Source organism: Rhamphochromis longiceps, linkage group LG10 (genome assembly GCF_057381845.1).
Source record: "Rhamphochromis longiceps isolate RC_006_pf linkage group LG10, R_longiceps_female_GT1.1, whole genome shotgun sequence".
Classification (NCBI taxonomy): Eukaryota; Metazoa; Chordata; class Actinopteri; order Cichliformes; family Cichlidae; genus Rhamphochromis; species Rhamphochromis longiceps.
In genome coordinates, this window is record NC_140566.1 from 15,909,790 (window position 1) to 15,924,099 (window position 14,310).

A 14,310-nucleotide genomic window follows, 5' to 3' on the forward strand; every position below is an offset into this window, starting at 1 on the left:
TTTTTTTTTTTTTTGCCTGTTTCGCGTTATTTATTTACTGACTTCTTGCGGTGGGTAGGATATCCTTCAGTTTATGCTATATTATTTAAACTAAAATGATTGCTACGATAGAGTCATGACACAGAAGGTGGCGCTAATGCGCCTTTACGCTTTTCGCTAACTGCCGAGTAAAATACAAGGAGAAGCAGTAGAAGAAGAAGAAGAAGAAGGCCGTGAGACGACGAGTGCTGTGTCGTGCTCAACGTTCGTCTTTCACTCTTCCGTTGCGTTTAGGTAAGTACCTCTCGAAATGGCCGAATTGCACGCATTGGTGAACCTTTTGTTTTATTTTGTGTAACGTGTTGTTACTCCTATGAAAGGATTCGGGTGAATGTCATTTTGGAAGGTTAGCGTAGGGACGTTACCAACTAACGAAATATCCCAAGTAGCTAGCTATGCTCAGCTAACTTTGCAATTAGATGCGCTTTTAGTTTATTCTTTTTTTCAAAAAACAAACAAAAAAACCAAATGTTGACCTAGTCAAAACATTGAGGCGATGTACTCGGGCCTGGCGTGGGGTGGTTTTCACTCGTGCTTGTCTGGTGTTATTTTCACCAACAGCTGAAGCGAGCTGATGCCAAAAATGGAAGCACGGTCAGCTTTAGACGAAACTAAAACGGCGCCCACCATGGTAAACCCACCCACCCAGCCTATCTACGCGTACTGTTTTTAAGTTAGAATTTACGGTGATACAATCAAGCCTGTATCAATGGAGGTCACCTGGTTTTTGTCTTTTCGTAGCAAACTGTTTAGCCGTCGAGTTTAATTAGGGTCGCCACAATGAGCCAAGAGGCTCTGGTAAAAGGAGGTGTGGGAAATGTGGTCCTTTCATAGCGGTGTTATCGCAATTTCTTGCTCATTCTCACGACTGGGATGCTCTAAACATGAGGAATTGAGGCGAATATAAACATGTTCGTTAGAAACGACAAGCAGTCGGCGCTAAAAGAAAACCCTCTCCGTTTCCTGTCTCGCTCTTTTTTATTTTGCAGGGTTTTTATTTTATTTTATATATCTTCGTAACATCCTATTTAGTGTTTATTCCTTTAGAAAGTGTGATTCTAAGTTTTTGTGAAAACCTCTTTAGAAGCAAGTATGGACACTGCGCAGCCATCTTGGGTAGTTGTTTTGAAGGAATATGTAAATTGCAATTGATTTCAATGAAAACCGGACTTCAAGCCTAAAAAGGCAACTTGTCCCATTATAATTAAACTACATTTTTAACTGGAAGTAAATGGAACTATATATCTGTCAATCTTAGATGTTGCACATGTCTGCTTGTCTTTGTATTGGGGGGGGGGGGGGGGGTAGTAGTAGTAGTAGTAGTAAAGTTACCTATTAAATCCCATCAAGTGCATAACCAAGATGTGGATGGCCGAGAAGTCAGGATAGGCCTCTTTGAGAGTCTAGCATTACATCTCATTAGGATCAATGATTTCAATTTCTTTTTGTCCATAGATTATTCACTGTCTACCAAAGATGGTCCGAACGCATTTTGGACCACCACGCTTAAAGCCCAGGTAATGTCTTTCAGTTGTATCTAGTTGCATTAGCATCACCTGGTGTTATGTTCATCATAAAGTTTATAAGTTAATGACTTAACGTGAACTCTGGACTTCATTTTTAAAAATGATTTAAAGTGTTTGGTGGAACTTACCAGTTTTTGCTTCTTGTGTCCTGTTAGACCTTATGGAGATAGTCATGCTACTGGACACAATGAAGGCAATTACAACCCCAGTTCTAGAAGTCGAAGAGATGCCCAGGCCTACCCAGCAAAGCCTCCACTTAACTGGAGGGAATCCAGAGGTAGAGGACGACCCCCACCTGTCAGAAGAGTTCCTCTGATGGGAGAGCAAAGGGAGCCACGTTTTAATAACTGGAGGTCCCAAAATCAGGATTCCTTTCAACCGTACCATCCTAAAATGGAACCACACCATAGCCAGAGACGGCTGCCTCCATCTAGGCCAACCCGCTCCCCTCAAGTCCAGCATCAGTCATCATCTCATGGTCCTGCGCAAGGACATCATAGTCAGAGAGGTCCATCTTTTCATGGTCACCCCTCTGGTCACAGATCATCTTCCCCAAGGCATTTTCGTGGCCACCCAGCTGATAGGAGGCCAGGCTCTGCACCAGGCTACCAGGGATCTTTCAAAGGCCCCAAAAGGCAGTCAGGCTTTCCTCATCAGGAGCAGCGGAGTCGAGACCCTCGAGGGAATTACAGTCCAAGAGAAAGGCCCACTCAGGAACACTCGGGTCACAACGTGAAGCGCTGGCACGAGGCTGGATCATTCTCACATAATGGGCAACATGGGCCCTCGGGGTCACAGAGGAACCCCAGAGAGATGCATGCGAGAGGCTCGTGTACAGAGAGGTACAGCCGTGAAGCAGCAAGCCCAGCTGGGTAAAATTATTAAAGCAGAGGCCTGAAGGTGGCCAGTCCTCCCAGTCAAAGGGGCTGTAATGATTACTTCTACTATGTCCCAGCTCATAGTTATTAGAGGGGGTTAATGGGGGGACCTGTGTAAATGTGGTTATACCTGCCATTGAGGAGTATCACACCTGTAAATACTCTTTGAAAACGTACTCCTACCTGTTTACTTCTGTCATTTAAGAGTTAAGTTCCGTCTCCAACTTAAAATGGCAATGGATCTGTCATTATAATGATTTCTCTATTGTTTGATGGATATGCAGGTGGTCATCTGAGCAAGACTCCAGGCGCCAGCGTGGTCCCATGGAGAGGCAGGGTAGCCGATCCCACAGTAGAGAGAGGGCACAAGATGTGCCTCACCCACCTCCTTACAGATCCCCTTCATGGAAAGGAGGCCCATCACCTTCATCCTCCTACCACAGGGGCCCTCAGGAGAGGCAAATGGCAGGACCCCGCAAGAGGAGGATATCGGACATCAGCATGTCCTCCTCGGACGCAGCACTGGAGCATGGCAATGCAAAACAGATCCGGAGAGTGAGACCCCAACTGCTCAGCATTCCCAGGCCATTTGGTGGAAAACCCTTGTCTCTTAGGGATAGAAGTTTCCTGGTTAAGAGCCGACAAGTCAAAGCAGAGTCACTCATGAGGCTCAGAATACCCCCATATGTGCGACCGAGGTTTCGCCTGGGTGATTCTGCTTTACAAGGAAATGCCAGCTCTGTTCTTGCTCTCAGGAAGAAACGTTTCCAATTAAATGCAGTACCCCTGAGAAAAGTGGAGACAAGAAGGGGAAAACCCCCACAGTCACTCCCCAGAGAAGAAAGCAGTGCCAACAAGTCTTCCAGAGACTCTGATACAGGAAAAGAGCAGGTGGAGTCTCGTCGGTCCATGAACGCGCACAGGTACGGTATTTTCCTTGTTGCACTGTTCGCAGGGGCTTGATGATGATTAGGAGGTCAAGAATGTCTCTATGTGAAAGGGGGTCCCAACTGTGGAAAAAGGAGATGTCATGATGAGCTAAATGTGCAGCAGTGGTTCGGTTGATGAAAATCCACAAATGTTTTCACATACCACCACATATGTATCAGAGTATCTACCTGTCAAGTGGGATGGAGAGAAGTTTTATGCGTCTGTTACACAGGATCTAATTTAAATCTTCGCCAAAAGATTTAATAACCCCCTTGATGAAGAGTTTGAGCTTTGCTGTCAAAGGATTCTTCTGTCAGCACTTGCTGACTTGATCTCAAAAGAAGTGCTCGTCAGCATATTCTGAAGCCCTTTTCATCCGCAAATTGATGTTAACAGCTCTCATGTAAAACAATATGTCGCTGTATGCAAAACAAGATAAATGATGGGCGTGAAGAGGACCGCATTTGGCATCGCCTAAACTGTAATTACATGCTTCACCTTAGTGGAAACATGGTGTTCAGAAGTGTGTTCACGAGAGATCCCGGTGAACAATATATAATACTAATATATATATATGAAGGAGAACAGGCGAATATACATACCACAGCAGTCGTGGTCATCGCGTTGTCAAGTTCTGATCTTGCACAGAGCTTCCTATCCAACCTCCCTGCTCCTAACTCGGCTCTCCAGATAAGGAAACACATTATGTCTATGCTCTATCAAGAAGCAGTTAAGCAGCCCACCATAACCTCAAAACAAATGGCGCAAATCAGAAGACGAGGTCACTGTGCTGCTGAAGGCTCCATTGGGCTGAAATTTTATCACAGCCTCCTGAAAATGGTGCGATTGTCACTAAGTACGGCGATTGTTGCCTTAAAATGCGTATTTCCTTGCAGAAAAAGAAATCTGAAAGCTTTACATTGTTTTATGACTAATTGCTGTTCAGGGTGTTAGGATATGAGACAGAAAAATCGTAAGACGAGGCAAGAAGAAAGCTGCACATACAGTCATAATTTCAAGACGGAGGATGATTGCAGAGACCAAAAAGCCAGTAAATCTCAAATAAACTGGGACACTGGTTAACATGGCTGCTGTTCATAGTAGCATTTATTTGCAGTGATTAATTAGCTAAGCCATAACCCTTAATTTGTTCCCTTCAAATAATCCAGTAAACAAACTAATGCTTGAGTCTGGAAAACATAAAATATTTAAAACCAGAGACAAGGAATTGAGCAAAAATTTTAAAAACAACCAAAAAAGCCTCCGAAAATCTAGCACTTACCACAGTCGGGACTTTTTCTCCTTGAGCTTTCATCAGATGTGTGCGTCCAGTATGCAGACACTGTGGAACTTCCAGGCATTTTAGCCACTCTGTGTCAGACAGAAGTGAAGCAAATTCATTTTCAGCAGAAGGACTGGATCAGCTTATCAGAATCAAATGGTTTGGACAAACGTAACCATGAAGCTCAGTGGTGCTACATCATTGCCAATCAGCACAATGAAGAGGAGCCAAACTGCTACTTGCACTTCATGCAGTGGATCTAAGCGCTGGAACTGTTGCTCTGCAGTCACCACAACTTCATAAGAAACGGTCTCATAGCACCCCATCTTTTCTGACATACCCCACATAACTATCATGTCAGTTCTGGAGAATTATTTGAAAATTTTCTAATGAAATGCATGAGGGATAATCACATCAACAAGTTAAATCGGCAACTGTAGAGCTACGCCATGGACAAATCACATCAGATCACCCTTCCTTATATGAAATGTCTTGATATGACACCTTAAATTTTTTGGAAAAAGCACTGAGATCACAAAGGTACGCAATATCAGTGAGGCCCATAGATATGACACCAATGGATGCAAAAGAATGGAAAGATATTACAAGACTCCTCAATCCTAATGGGATACTAAAAGAGAACAGATACAAGATCAGCTTTCTCTTTGCATCTGCGTCACATCTTGTTATTTATTTTTATTTAAATCAGCGTGAACGTGAGCTGGACTATCAGGTTACCTGTCCCGTCTGATGTCTGACCCAAATCAAATAATAAATGTGTGGATCACAAGCCTCATGGACAGTAAAACATTTGAGCCATTTTACGAGGCAACTGCAACGAAAGTCTCTAACCCAAACTTGTGAATGCCAACCTGTAAAGACACTACCTTGTCAGTTTCAGGAACCAACCCCCCCCCCCCCCCCCCCAAACCAACATTCTCCGTCGAATATCCCTGATCTACCCAAATGTAAGTTTAAACTACAATGGAAGAGGAAAACTGAGTGCCATTGTAGCCCATCGATGGCAGAACTGGCAAACTGATCCCAGCCTTTTCTTCCAATATACCTAACATCCCTACATTTAAGAAGAGTATGATTGGATGGAAGCCTCCTTTGTTGGCACTAAAAAGCCTCAAGTCCTCTCTAAACCTGGACTTGTTTGTGAACAGACAACCTTTAGATCATCTCTTGAAACTAAGAAAAAAACAAGCTGTGCCTCTACCTTCAGAACTATAGATCACTTGGTGACTCCAATCTCACCTTTAAAGCATGGGGAAGCCCTTTGGATGATGAAAACTGAAGATGACTAAAGGAACAACATGGTGTGGTCTGATTATAAAGCCTTCAGAAATTCATTCTGACATTGGGGGGGGGAAAAATGCATTGCCTTCCTGCACTTGTGAAAGAGGGATGATAGAAGACTTGATCTGATCTCTTAACGTCGTCCAACATTTGGCTCCTCTGTCAATCACTGAGTAAATGAAGAGAGCACTGATTGATTCAGGGTACAAAAATAGGAGTAAAGGAGCATGGACATTCCATGGGTTTTTTGTAAGTACCCAAGCGATGCGTGGCTTTTTGAATTGTCAGCATACAAAACAGTTTTGTTCATTACTGGTTTAAATTGCATTACTTAAGAGCCGCCAGGCTTTCTTTTAGTTTGTACTAGAGGTCTGTTTTTATTCAGAGATTTCAAGTTATTTATGTTCAGAACTGGTGTTCTCAACACCACCTCTGTGACTTTCTCCTCAGATCTTCTCCCATAGAGAAACGTGATCTTGTCGTTTTGTCGCACTGGCCACCAGGACCGAGCTCCTCCAAGGACTGCTCGCCTCCAAAGGGCCGTAGCCCAAAGTCAAAGAGTGGTAAGTCAGGTTTTTGTGTACTTGTCTTATTTCTAATTTTTTATTTTAATTTTCATCTGATAATCTGTTGAAGGTGTCAACTGTTTTAAGTAGTGTCTTCAAATGTTTTTTGTTTGTTTTAGATCACAGTTCAGATGCCGATACCACACCAAACAGACGCCTCTCTAAGTCAAGTGATACCAGATCTTCTCCTGAAGACAGAAAACAGGAATATTTGGACAAGAGGGTCTTTAGGTACATTGGAAAGAACTATGCCAGTGTTCGAGGCGGTGTTCTTGCTTTACTGGGAGGTTCAGTCTTTTTCAAAGACTGCTGTAACAGCCTCATGCTCTTTTAGTTGTATGGGAAAAATGTATGATTTCACAGAAGCATAAAAATAAGGTATTCTTCAGGTTTCTGATGGCTATTTGTTTTTTGTAGGCCTGTTAATATGATGCATGACAGCTACAGACCTGGGAGACCCTTAAGGAAAGGACCCGGACCCGGACCCATGCAAGTGAGTGAAAGAAACAGTGCTGAAGAAAAGATCATCCATAAAGACAGACTGCTCTAAATGTACAGTAATAATCAGAAACTTGTGTAAAACAATGTCAGTCTGCATTAATAACTTAAAGTAATTATAATTAAATATATTTGCAAGATCAAATATGAAAGAAACTATATAGTCTGCATGTTAATGTAGATGTTTTCAGTGAAATCATAAAATTTAATGCTGGGCTATAAAACAGAGTACTTTATTAAAGGGAAAGAATGTCAGTGTTGAAAATTGTAGGCTTTTAAATTCAGACATGTCAGACATTACTTAAGGGTGTCGTTACGCCACCACATCAGCCAATCATAATGGACATGTTTCTGTTATCTGCAAAAGGACATGTGCTAAACCTGAAGCTAAGTATTCTTATCCAAATACTTGTATTGTAGAAAAAGTAAATGTGTGCGGTGACTGATAGAAAGCCTAAATGATGTTAGCTGCTGTTCTCAGATTTTCAAGACATGATTAATAATGCTAGATATTTAATTTGTTCTCAAATTTAAAACAAAAATCATAAGTTTCCCAATTTTCAAGGACATTTTATTTTAACATTTATTTTTGATAAGTTTAAGAGTTGGTGAATAGACTGGTTATTGCAGCTAGTAATGCAGACCGATTTCTCTTTTGTGATAAAAGTTTTGTCCATATCAACCAACTCTGACTATATTGAGCTTGCAGAGGTATGAAGATAAACTATTATTAACACTTTATAGCATCCTGACATTGAAACTAGTTTAAAAAAACAGCAGTAATGTTTTGGAAAATGTAAAACTAATTTGTATTGTGATTACAGTACAATCACACAAATGTTGTATATACTCAGCTTTTACCATTGTGCTTTTACAGAGAACAAAGTTCACTGGTGGTCCACGGAGGATGGGCCCTGAACTGTCTGGGAATTTTAGAAGACCACTCATGGTAAGTAGAGAGATCATCTCTCTTGTTGGAAAAGAAGCATTCGTTCTTTAAAACGAATTCTTCATTACATGTTTGTTTGTTTTTGAAAAAGGAGAGCTTGGTGCCGCGTCCTTTCCCGAATCAGAGACCAGTGTTCAGAAAGAGTTACAGTATCGTGTCCAAATACCGTAACATGAGAGTGATGCGTCAGCGCGCACCGTACAACCGAGGACCCAACCAGCAACGGTGGTGATGACCACTAGTGAGTTGGGAAGCATCAGCGGCTTCAAGTTTGATACGTGCTTCAGATGCAACACGTAAGAAGATTCTAAAGATTTTTCTTTTTTCTTTTTCTTGTATAGGTCCTACGTTCAGCTAACATGGATGGAGAAAAATTCTCATCAAGCTCTTTGCTGTCAGGGGGACTGCAGAAAGCTTCACTACAATCCCATCCTGCATCGTGAAAGCTTTTTATTCAATTTATTTTGGTGTTTTACTTTATTCTTTGTAAAAGTACTGCAGTATTTTGGTTGACATTGTCTGTAACATAGGCCATTGTATTATACAGCCCTGCTTTTTCCTCTCTTCAGATGATTTGGTAATTGCTGCTTGTGATTATGGGAGTCCTTGTTTGGGGTTTTTTGTTTGTTTTTTAAATACCAACAGCGTCACATTTCAGATTTAAGTACAAAAAAAAAATCTCTTTAGTATCTGACTTTTACTGTCCATAAAGACCCACGATAAGATGTCTTTGATTAGAAAACAGTCTCAGTGGACACTTGGGTACTACTTGTAAAATGTGTTTAAACACTTTCAATAAAATGAGATTAAGCACTCAGTCTCAGCCTTTTTCCCAAACAACATTAACAGTGTACAACATTTAAAAATAATACAATGATTTTCATACTGTGTAACCCTTTAATGAGTGCAAAGACCTCGGTGGATACAGGTTTTGGGAATCGATGCCACAAATGTTTAAATCAGATGCTGTAGATTTCCTGTTTTTGTTTGTTTTGTTTTTTTTCCTCCAGTTTCCTACAAAAATACAGACTATCCTGTAATTATACATTTAGAAAATAAGTGGGGTTTTTTCTTGTATTAGTCCTTTATTTATCTAGGTAAAAAATCTGATATTAAAAAAACTGATTTCCAAGAGAGACCTGGCAACAAAAGTCAAAATACACGTACCACATAAGTATATAACATTTAAAACATACAATATCCCGTACAAACGTAAAGAATACACAATAACAGAACAAATTAAGAGCAACATTAAAAACAATCACACTGAGAAAGTTATTTTCTCTGAGGTTTATTTTAGTAATTCACAGAAAGTGTTCTTGTACCTTGGTGAAGTTTGAGTGGCAATGGGGGTTGGGGGTCTTTATTGATAGGAAAAGCTAATGAAAATACAGTAAAAAGTTCAAAATCTTCACATTTCCTAAAGCTGTACATTTGATAGGCTTTATTTTCACTTAAAATGTTAATGTAAATGGTTAAATATTACTGATATTAGCTGCTAAATATTGTACATCTTTTAAAGTTGGGGCACTGTGAAATTACAGTCATTAGGTATTATGACAAATGCCATGTCCTGAAGCAGTTTTTTCCACCTCAGAACAATTTTCATACTAATTTTTCCAGAGGTCCATCAGATCTAGAGAAAGCCATGTGTGCCTTTGTTAACCTTAGACTACAGCATTGTAAACAACTAGTGAATCATCTCTTACAACTATTCTAAAAATGCTGCAGCCAGACTACTAACTGCAACAAAAAAACCCGAGATCACATTACTCCAGTGTTAGCAGTCCTGCACCGGCTCCGTCCCTTACAAAGTAAAGTGATAGTACTTGTGTTTCAAGCTTTAAATGGTCTTGGTAGAAATGCATATGTACATATACTCCCTCAAGATTCTAACCTAATCATTCCTGACCCATCCTACAGCTGAAAGGTATACAAAAAGGGGGTCCTGGCTTTCATCTTGTGGCACTGACACTTTGGAATGACCTCCAAAGTGACCCCAGACAGCTTGATGCTTGCCTGAGGTCACTTTTTAAACCTAAGCTGAAGAAATATCTTTTTCTTCAAGCATTCGACAACAGCTGATCTCTGGAGCTGTGACAGGAGGACAGTCTGTTGTTGTGTTATGCGAGTTTGGAAACTCTTCTGTTTCCTCTTTCTTTTTTTTTACTCACCATTTTACTAACTCCATCCATCCATCCATTCGCTTCCGCTTATCCTTTTCAGGGTCGCGGGGGGCGCTGGAGCCTATCCCAGCTGTCATAGGGCGAGAGGCGGGGTACACCCTGGACAGGTCGCCAGTCTGTCGCAGGGCCAACACACAGGGACAAACAGCCAGTCGCACTCACATTCACTCGCACATTCACACCTAGTGGCAATTTGGATTATCCAATTAACCTATCCTCACAAGCTGCATGTCTTTGGACGGTGGGAGGAAGCCGGAGTACCCGGAGGGAACCCACGCAAACACGGGGAGAACATGCAAACTCCACACAGAAAGACCCCGGCCTGATGGTGGAATTGAACTCAGGACCTTCTTGCTGTGCGGCAACAGTGCTAACCACCGTGCTGCCCATTTTACAAACTCATTCACAAGAATGTCCTTTTATGAAGACATTATTGCAAACCTTACGTGGATATGCCTCTCTAGCGTGCTCACCCTTTGACGTCTGTTTTGAAACAGCTTGTGAGAATTAAATTGAAGTCGTCAACCTTCTAGATTTTTTGTTTTTTTGCATCGTTTGTGCGTTTAAACAACTGTCAGCCGTCAGTCTGTGACGCCGCTGATATTTGGGAGCAGAATGGGGGGGGGCTCTGCTCTAAACTTAGACCGGACAGCACCACTCTTCATCGCAGCATACTCTGCAGACCACTGTGGATTACAATGGGTGGTGTCGAGTTACCGCAGATGCTGCTTTATCTCAGCGGCGAAGCTGGAAAAACAAGGTGAGCGTGCGCTCCGGATCGTGGCTTTAACTGACAATAATCTGGTAATTGGTTTAGTACGTTTACTAATCTGTCACTGTGCTCCCTACTCTGCACTGGCTCCAGCATGTGTTGCCCATTAGTTCACTGCTGTGGCATGAGAGAAACAGCTGCCTCTGCTCTTACACATTTAGTCTCTCTCTCACACTCACTGATAAAGAAATACTTCTGCTGCTGGGCTGATTCATGACAAAGAGCACAGATCTTTTAAAGAAGCAGCACGGTGTGAGACTGCACTGAGCTGACAGGTTTCTGTTGATTTGTGTCCCACTGACTTGCTCCCATTTGTCATTTGTAGATGTAGACTTAAGGGCACTGCAGGGTTTTTCTGTCTTTCACTGTATTCTTCTCTGTCACGATGGGCAGCTATAGTTCAGCCCTCATTCCCGGTAAGCCTTGCAACTATTGTTTGTTACATATATTGAAATGCTACTGTGCTCGGATGCTGCATGTCTGAGGCAGAATGTTAATCTAGACTTTGAAAATGTGCAAAAGAAGGAGCGAGATGTCTAAGAATGACCATTCAGTGACTTCCAAGCTCTGTGAGGTGTGTTTTAACATGTAATCTCCATTTTTCTCAAAGACACTGAGGAGTTTGTGTCAGTTGTGTCTATCACGGAGAAGCTGAATGCGCACGCAGCTCATGCTGTAGATGAGAGGTTACAGTCAGAGCTTCGGACTCTGGGAAGTATACATTTTTAATGAAAGCCATCTACAAGCCAAGCCATTCCATTTCTTAATCGTCCAGTTTGTTTATAGCTTGGTGCTGTGTTTGAAAAGAGTGTGTGGTGTGGTCTGCTTGTGTCACTCTGTCCTTGGGATAAATTTAACTTTTCTGAGCTGCCCCATACACACACAGAGAGACAAGTAGAGACGCAGAAGATATCTACTTTGACTCCTTACTTAAAACAAAGTTAAAAGGTACTTGCCCTGTAGTGAATCGGTCCCCTTTTTGAAAATCATCTTCTGGGACTAAGAAACACCAAAAGCTAGAACGACATGTCACCATTTAATGTATTTTACTCATCAGACGTCTCAAACTAGACTTTATTTTACAGGTAACACTCATGATGGAGGAGGAACGAAAGAAAACCCAGAGTGAAGTAAAGAATTCGCTGCCAGAAGGAACTCAACAAACAACTCAGAATGGATCCATCCCGCCTGTAAGTGCACTGCTCAAAAACTGAATGAAATTAACACTTTTTAATCAGAGCATAGCATCAAGATAATTAAACTTCTAGAATATTGACCAGAGGGAGGTTGTTAATCAGTTTCAGCTGTTTTGCTGTTAATAAAATTAACAACAGGTGCACTGAGGGCCAACAATGAGACACCAGGAATGGTTTTACATGGTGGAGGACACTGACATTTTTCCTGAGTGTTTTTTCACTAGTTTTGCATTTGCCTAGGGTCACTGTCACTACCAGTAGCATGAGACGACACCTGGACACTACATAGGTTGCACAGGTAGTCTAACTGCTCCAGGAAAGCACATCAAACAGGCAGTTACTCCTGGAAAGGAGCATAGAAGGTCCTTAACCTTCTGATCATCTGTGCAAAGAGGAACAGGATGAGCACTGCCAGCGCTACAACATGACCTCCAGCAGGCCACTGGTGTGAATGTCTCTGAGCAAACAATTAAACTGATTCATGAGGCTGGCCTGAGGGCCCAACGTCCTCCATGGAGCCAACTGGTATTTGCCTTAGAATACCACAATTGGCAGGTCCATCGCTGACCCCTTGTGCTTTTCACAGATGAGAGCAGGCTCACCCTGAGTGTGAGAAAGATGTGAAAGGCCCTGGAGAAGCTGTGGAGAATGCTATTCTGCCTGTAGTTCAACATGACTGGTTTGGTGGTGGGTCAAGGAGGCCTGGGGAGGCATATCCATGGAGGGGCACACAGACCTCTTCAGGCTAAAAGGCAGTACCCTGACAGCCGTTAGTTATCAAGTCCTTGGATTGTCAGACCCTATGTTGGTGCAGTGTTCCTGTGGGTTCCTCGTGGTGTTTCACAATGTGTTGAGAAAATGCAGACAGTTCCTCCTCCAGGGAAGATCCCACAGCACACCACACTTTGATGGGTGATGAGTGTCTTTGAATTCGGCCCTTTGTAGGTTGATCATTTTTATTTCTATTTCACAATGTGGCATCATCATTCATCATGCAGTCTTTATCAGTAGAAATATCAGCACAGTTTTTTCCCTCCCATTGAGATCTGATGTGTTTTCAAAGTGTTCCTTTCATTTTTATTTATTTTTTCGAGCAGTGTATAAAATAAAATGCTAAAGGTCGTACAATCCACAGCTGTTAAACTGCAGTAAATGACAACTTCTTATATTTCTTTTGTGTTTTCCACAGGCATTAGAAACCAAAACTATGCCCACAGAGTCTTTCTCCTCTCTCCTGCCAAAGGCTATCTCTGCTGTGCTGCACCCAGCTCCGCCTGCAGGCATCAACTCACAGCCCAGCAGAAATCCAGAAGGGCACGCCTCGCCAAACCTGGAACAACTGCAGACAGAGCTGAGAGACCTGAAGGGCCAGTTTGAACAGATGAAGACTCAGCACAAGTATGGCTGTCTTTCCCTAATTGCACATTAGCTATAAGTTGTAGACATCTGCACAGTTTTCTGTTTACCTGCTCATCCTCACTCTGGAGGGCATTTGACACTCCCAGCCCAGCATCAGTACCAACCAACTGTAGTTTCAGTCAGGTTTTTGCTGTGCTAATTTAACAACATTGTGTTATTCCAGCAAAGAAATCAAACTGCTGATGAATGAGCTGGATGAGGAGAAAAGGATTCGCTTAACGTTACAGGTAAAGTGGCCGAGGATAATAAAATTTAGTAACATCGTATTTCAATGGGCGTAAACACTTCAAGGTGGGAAGATTTATCATGATTTGATTTTTTTCAAAATCCAATTTTTTTCCGTTTTAGATGGAAATTCAGCGAATGAAGAAGCACATGTCTAAATGAGCAAAGACGACTATTCTTTCATCAGATTTCTGATTTACCGTTTCTTTTTGGACTGCTGAGTGGGCTGACCCAGAGGGCTTAATATTTTTACTGAGTCACTGGTGAAAGTGCAAAGACGGAGGCTGCAGCAAACTGTCCTTTCCTTCTGGAGATGACCGGCGCAGTTACACATCAAACATCTTGTTTTTTTCTCGTCACGTCACCAAAGGCATTCATAAACATTCTTACCGGGGAACTGTAATCTCACATTTTGAGTTTTCCAGGAGATTTCACTCATCACCGTCCATTAAGACAATGATTGGTGGCAATATGTACTACGGCATAATTGAACTGCATTTTTATCCATTGTGACAGTGACTCAGAGAGAGAGAAGGATGAGA

The 14,310-nt window shown here is 42.0% G+C and overlaps 2 protein-coding genes across 9 annotated transcripts; both read left to right on the forward strand.

The window, feature by feature from the left end:
• Positions 1–175: 175 nt before the first annotated feature.
• LOC146660554 (uncharacterized) lies at positions 176–8,787 on the forward strand. 2 transcript variants are annotated; one of them, XM_085420475.1, is made up of 10 exons: positions 176–273; positions 1,495–1,556; positions 1,721–2,437; positions 2,728–3,366; positions 6,408–6,520; positions 6,643–6,754; positions 6,941–7,016; positions 7,899–7,970; positions 8,062–8,211; positions 8,312–8,787. In XM_085420475.1, exons 2-9 carry the CDS (start codon positions 1,516–1,518, stop codon positions 8,200–8,202), a joined length of 1,911 nt encoding a protein of 636 aa, XP_085276601.1. In that variant the 5' UTR covers positions 176–273; positions 1,495–1,515; the 3' UTR covers positions 8,203–8,211; positions 8,312–8,787. The 2 variants fall into 2 exon arrangements, with proteins under 2 accessions (XP_085276601.1, XP_085276602.1); XM_085420476.1 differs by having other exon boundaries at positions 1,721–2,407.
• A 559-nt stretch (positions 8,788–9,346) lies between these two features.
• Positions 9,347–14,290, forward strand: LOC146660555 (uncharacterized). 7 transcript variants are annotated; one of them, XM_085420488.1, is made up of 7 exons: positions 10,787–10,916; positions 11,254–11,344; positions 11,539–11,638; positions 12,013–12,118; positions 13,314–13,522; positions 13,707–13,770; positions 13,892–14,290. In XM_085420488.1, exons 2-7 carry the CDS (start codon positions 11,314–11,316, stop codon positions 13,928–13,930), a joined length of 549 nt encoding a protein of 182 aa, XP_085276614.1. In that variant the 5' UTR covers positions 10,787–10,916; positions 11,254–11,313; the 3' UTR covers positions 13,931–14,290. The 7 variants fall into 7 exon arrangements, with proteins under 7 accessions (XP_085276608.1, XP_085276612.1, XP_085276607.1 ...); XM_085420482.1 differs by lacking the exon at positions 11,254–11,344 and having other exon boundaries at positions 9,347–10,916; positions 13,368–13,522; XM_085420481.1 differs by lacking the exon at positions 11,254–11,344 and having other exon boundaries at positions 9,378–10,916.
• Positions 14,291–14,310: the final 20 nt, after the last annotated feature.

Coding starts and splice junctions, on each gene's coding strand:
- LOC146660555 (XM_085420481.1), top strand. CDS start 10,772: ATGGGGGGGGGCTCTGCTCTAAACTTAGACCGGACAGCACCACTCTTC. Junction 12,119..13,313: donor AGAATGGATCCATCCCGCCT/GTAAGTGCACTG, acceptor TGTTTTCCACAG/GCATTAGAAACCAAAACTAT. Junction 13,771..13,891: donor GGATTCGCTTAACGTTACAG/GTAAAGTGGCCG, acceptor TTTCCGTTTTAG/ATGGAAATTCAGCGAATGAA.
- LOC146660554 (XM_085420475.1), top strand. CDS start 1,516: ATGGTCCGAACGCATTTTGGACCACCACGCTTAAAGCCCAG. Junction 6,521..6,642: donor TAGCCCAAAGTCAAAGAGTG/GTAAGTCAGGTT, acceptor TGTTTGTTTTAG/ATCACAGTTCAGATGCCGAT. Junction 7,971..8,061: donor ATTTTAGAAGACCACTCATG/GTAAGTAGAGAG, acceptor TTTTTGAAAAAG/GAGAGCTTGGTGCCGCGTCC.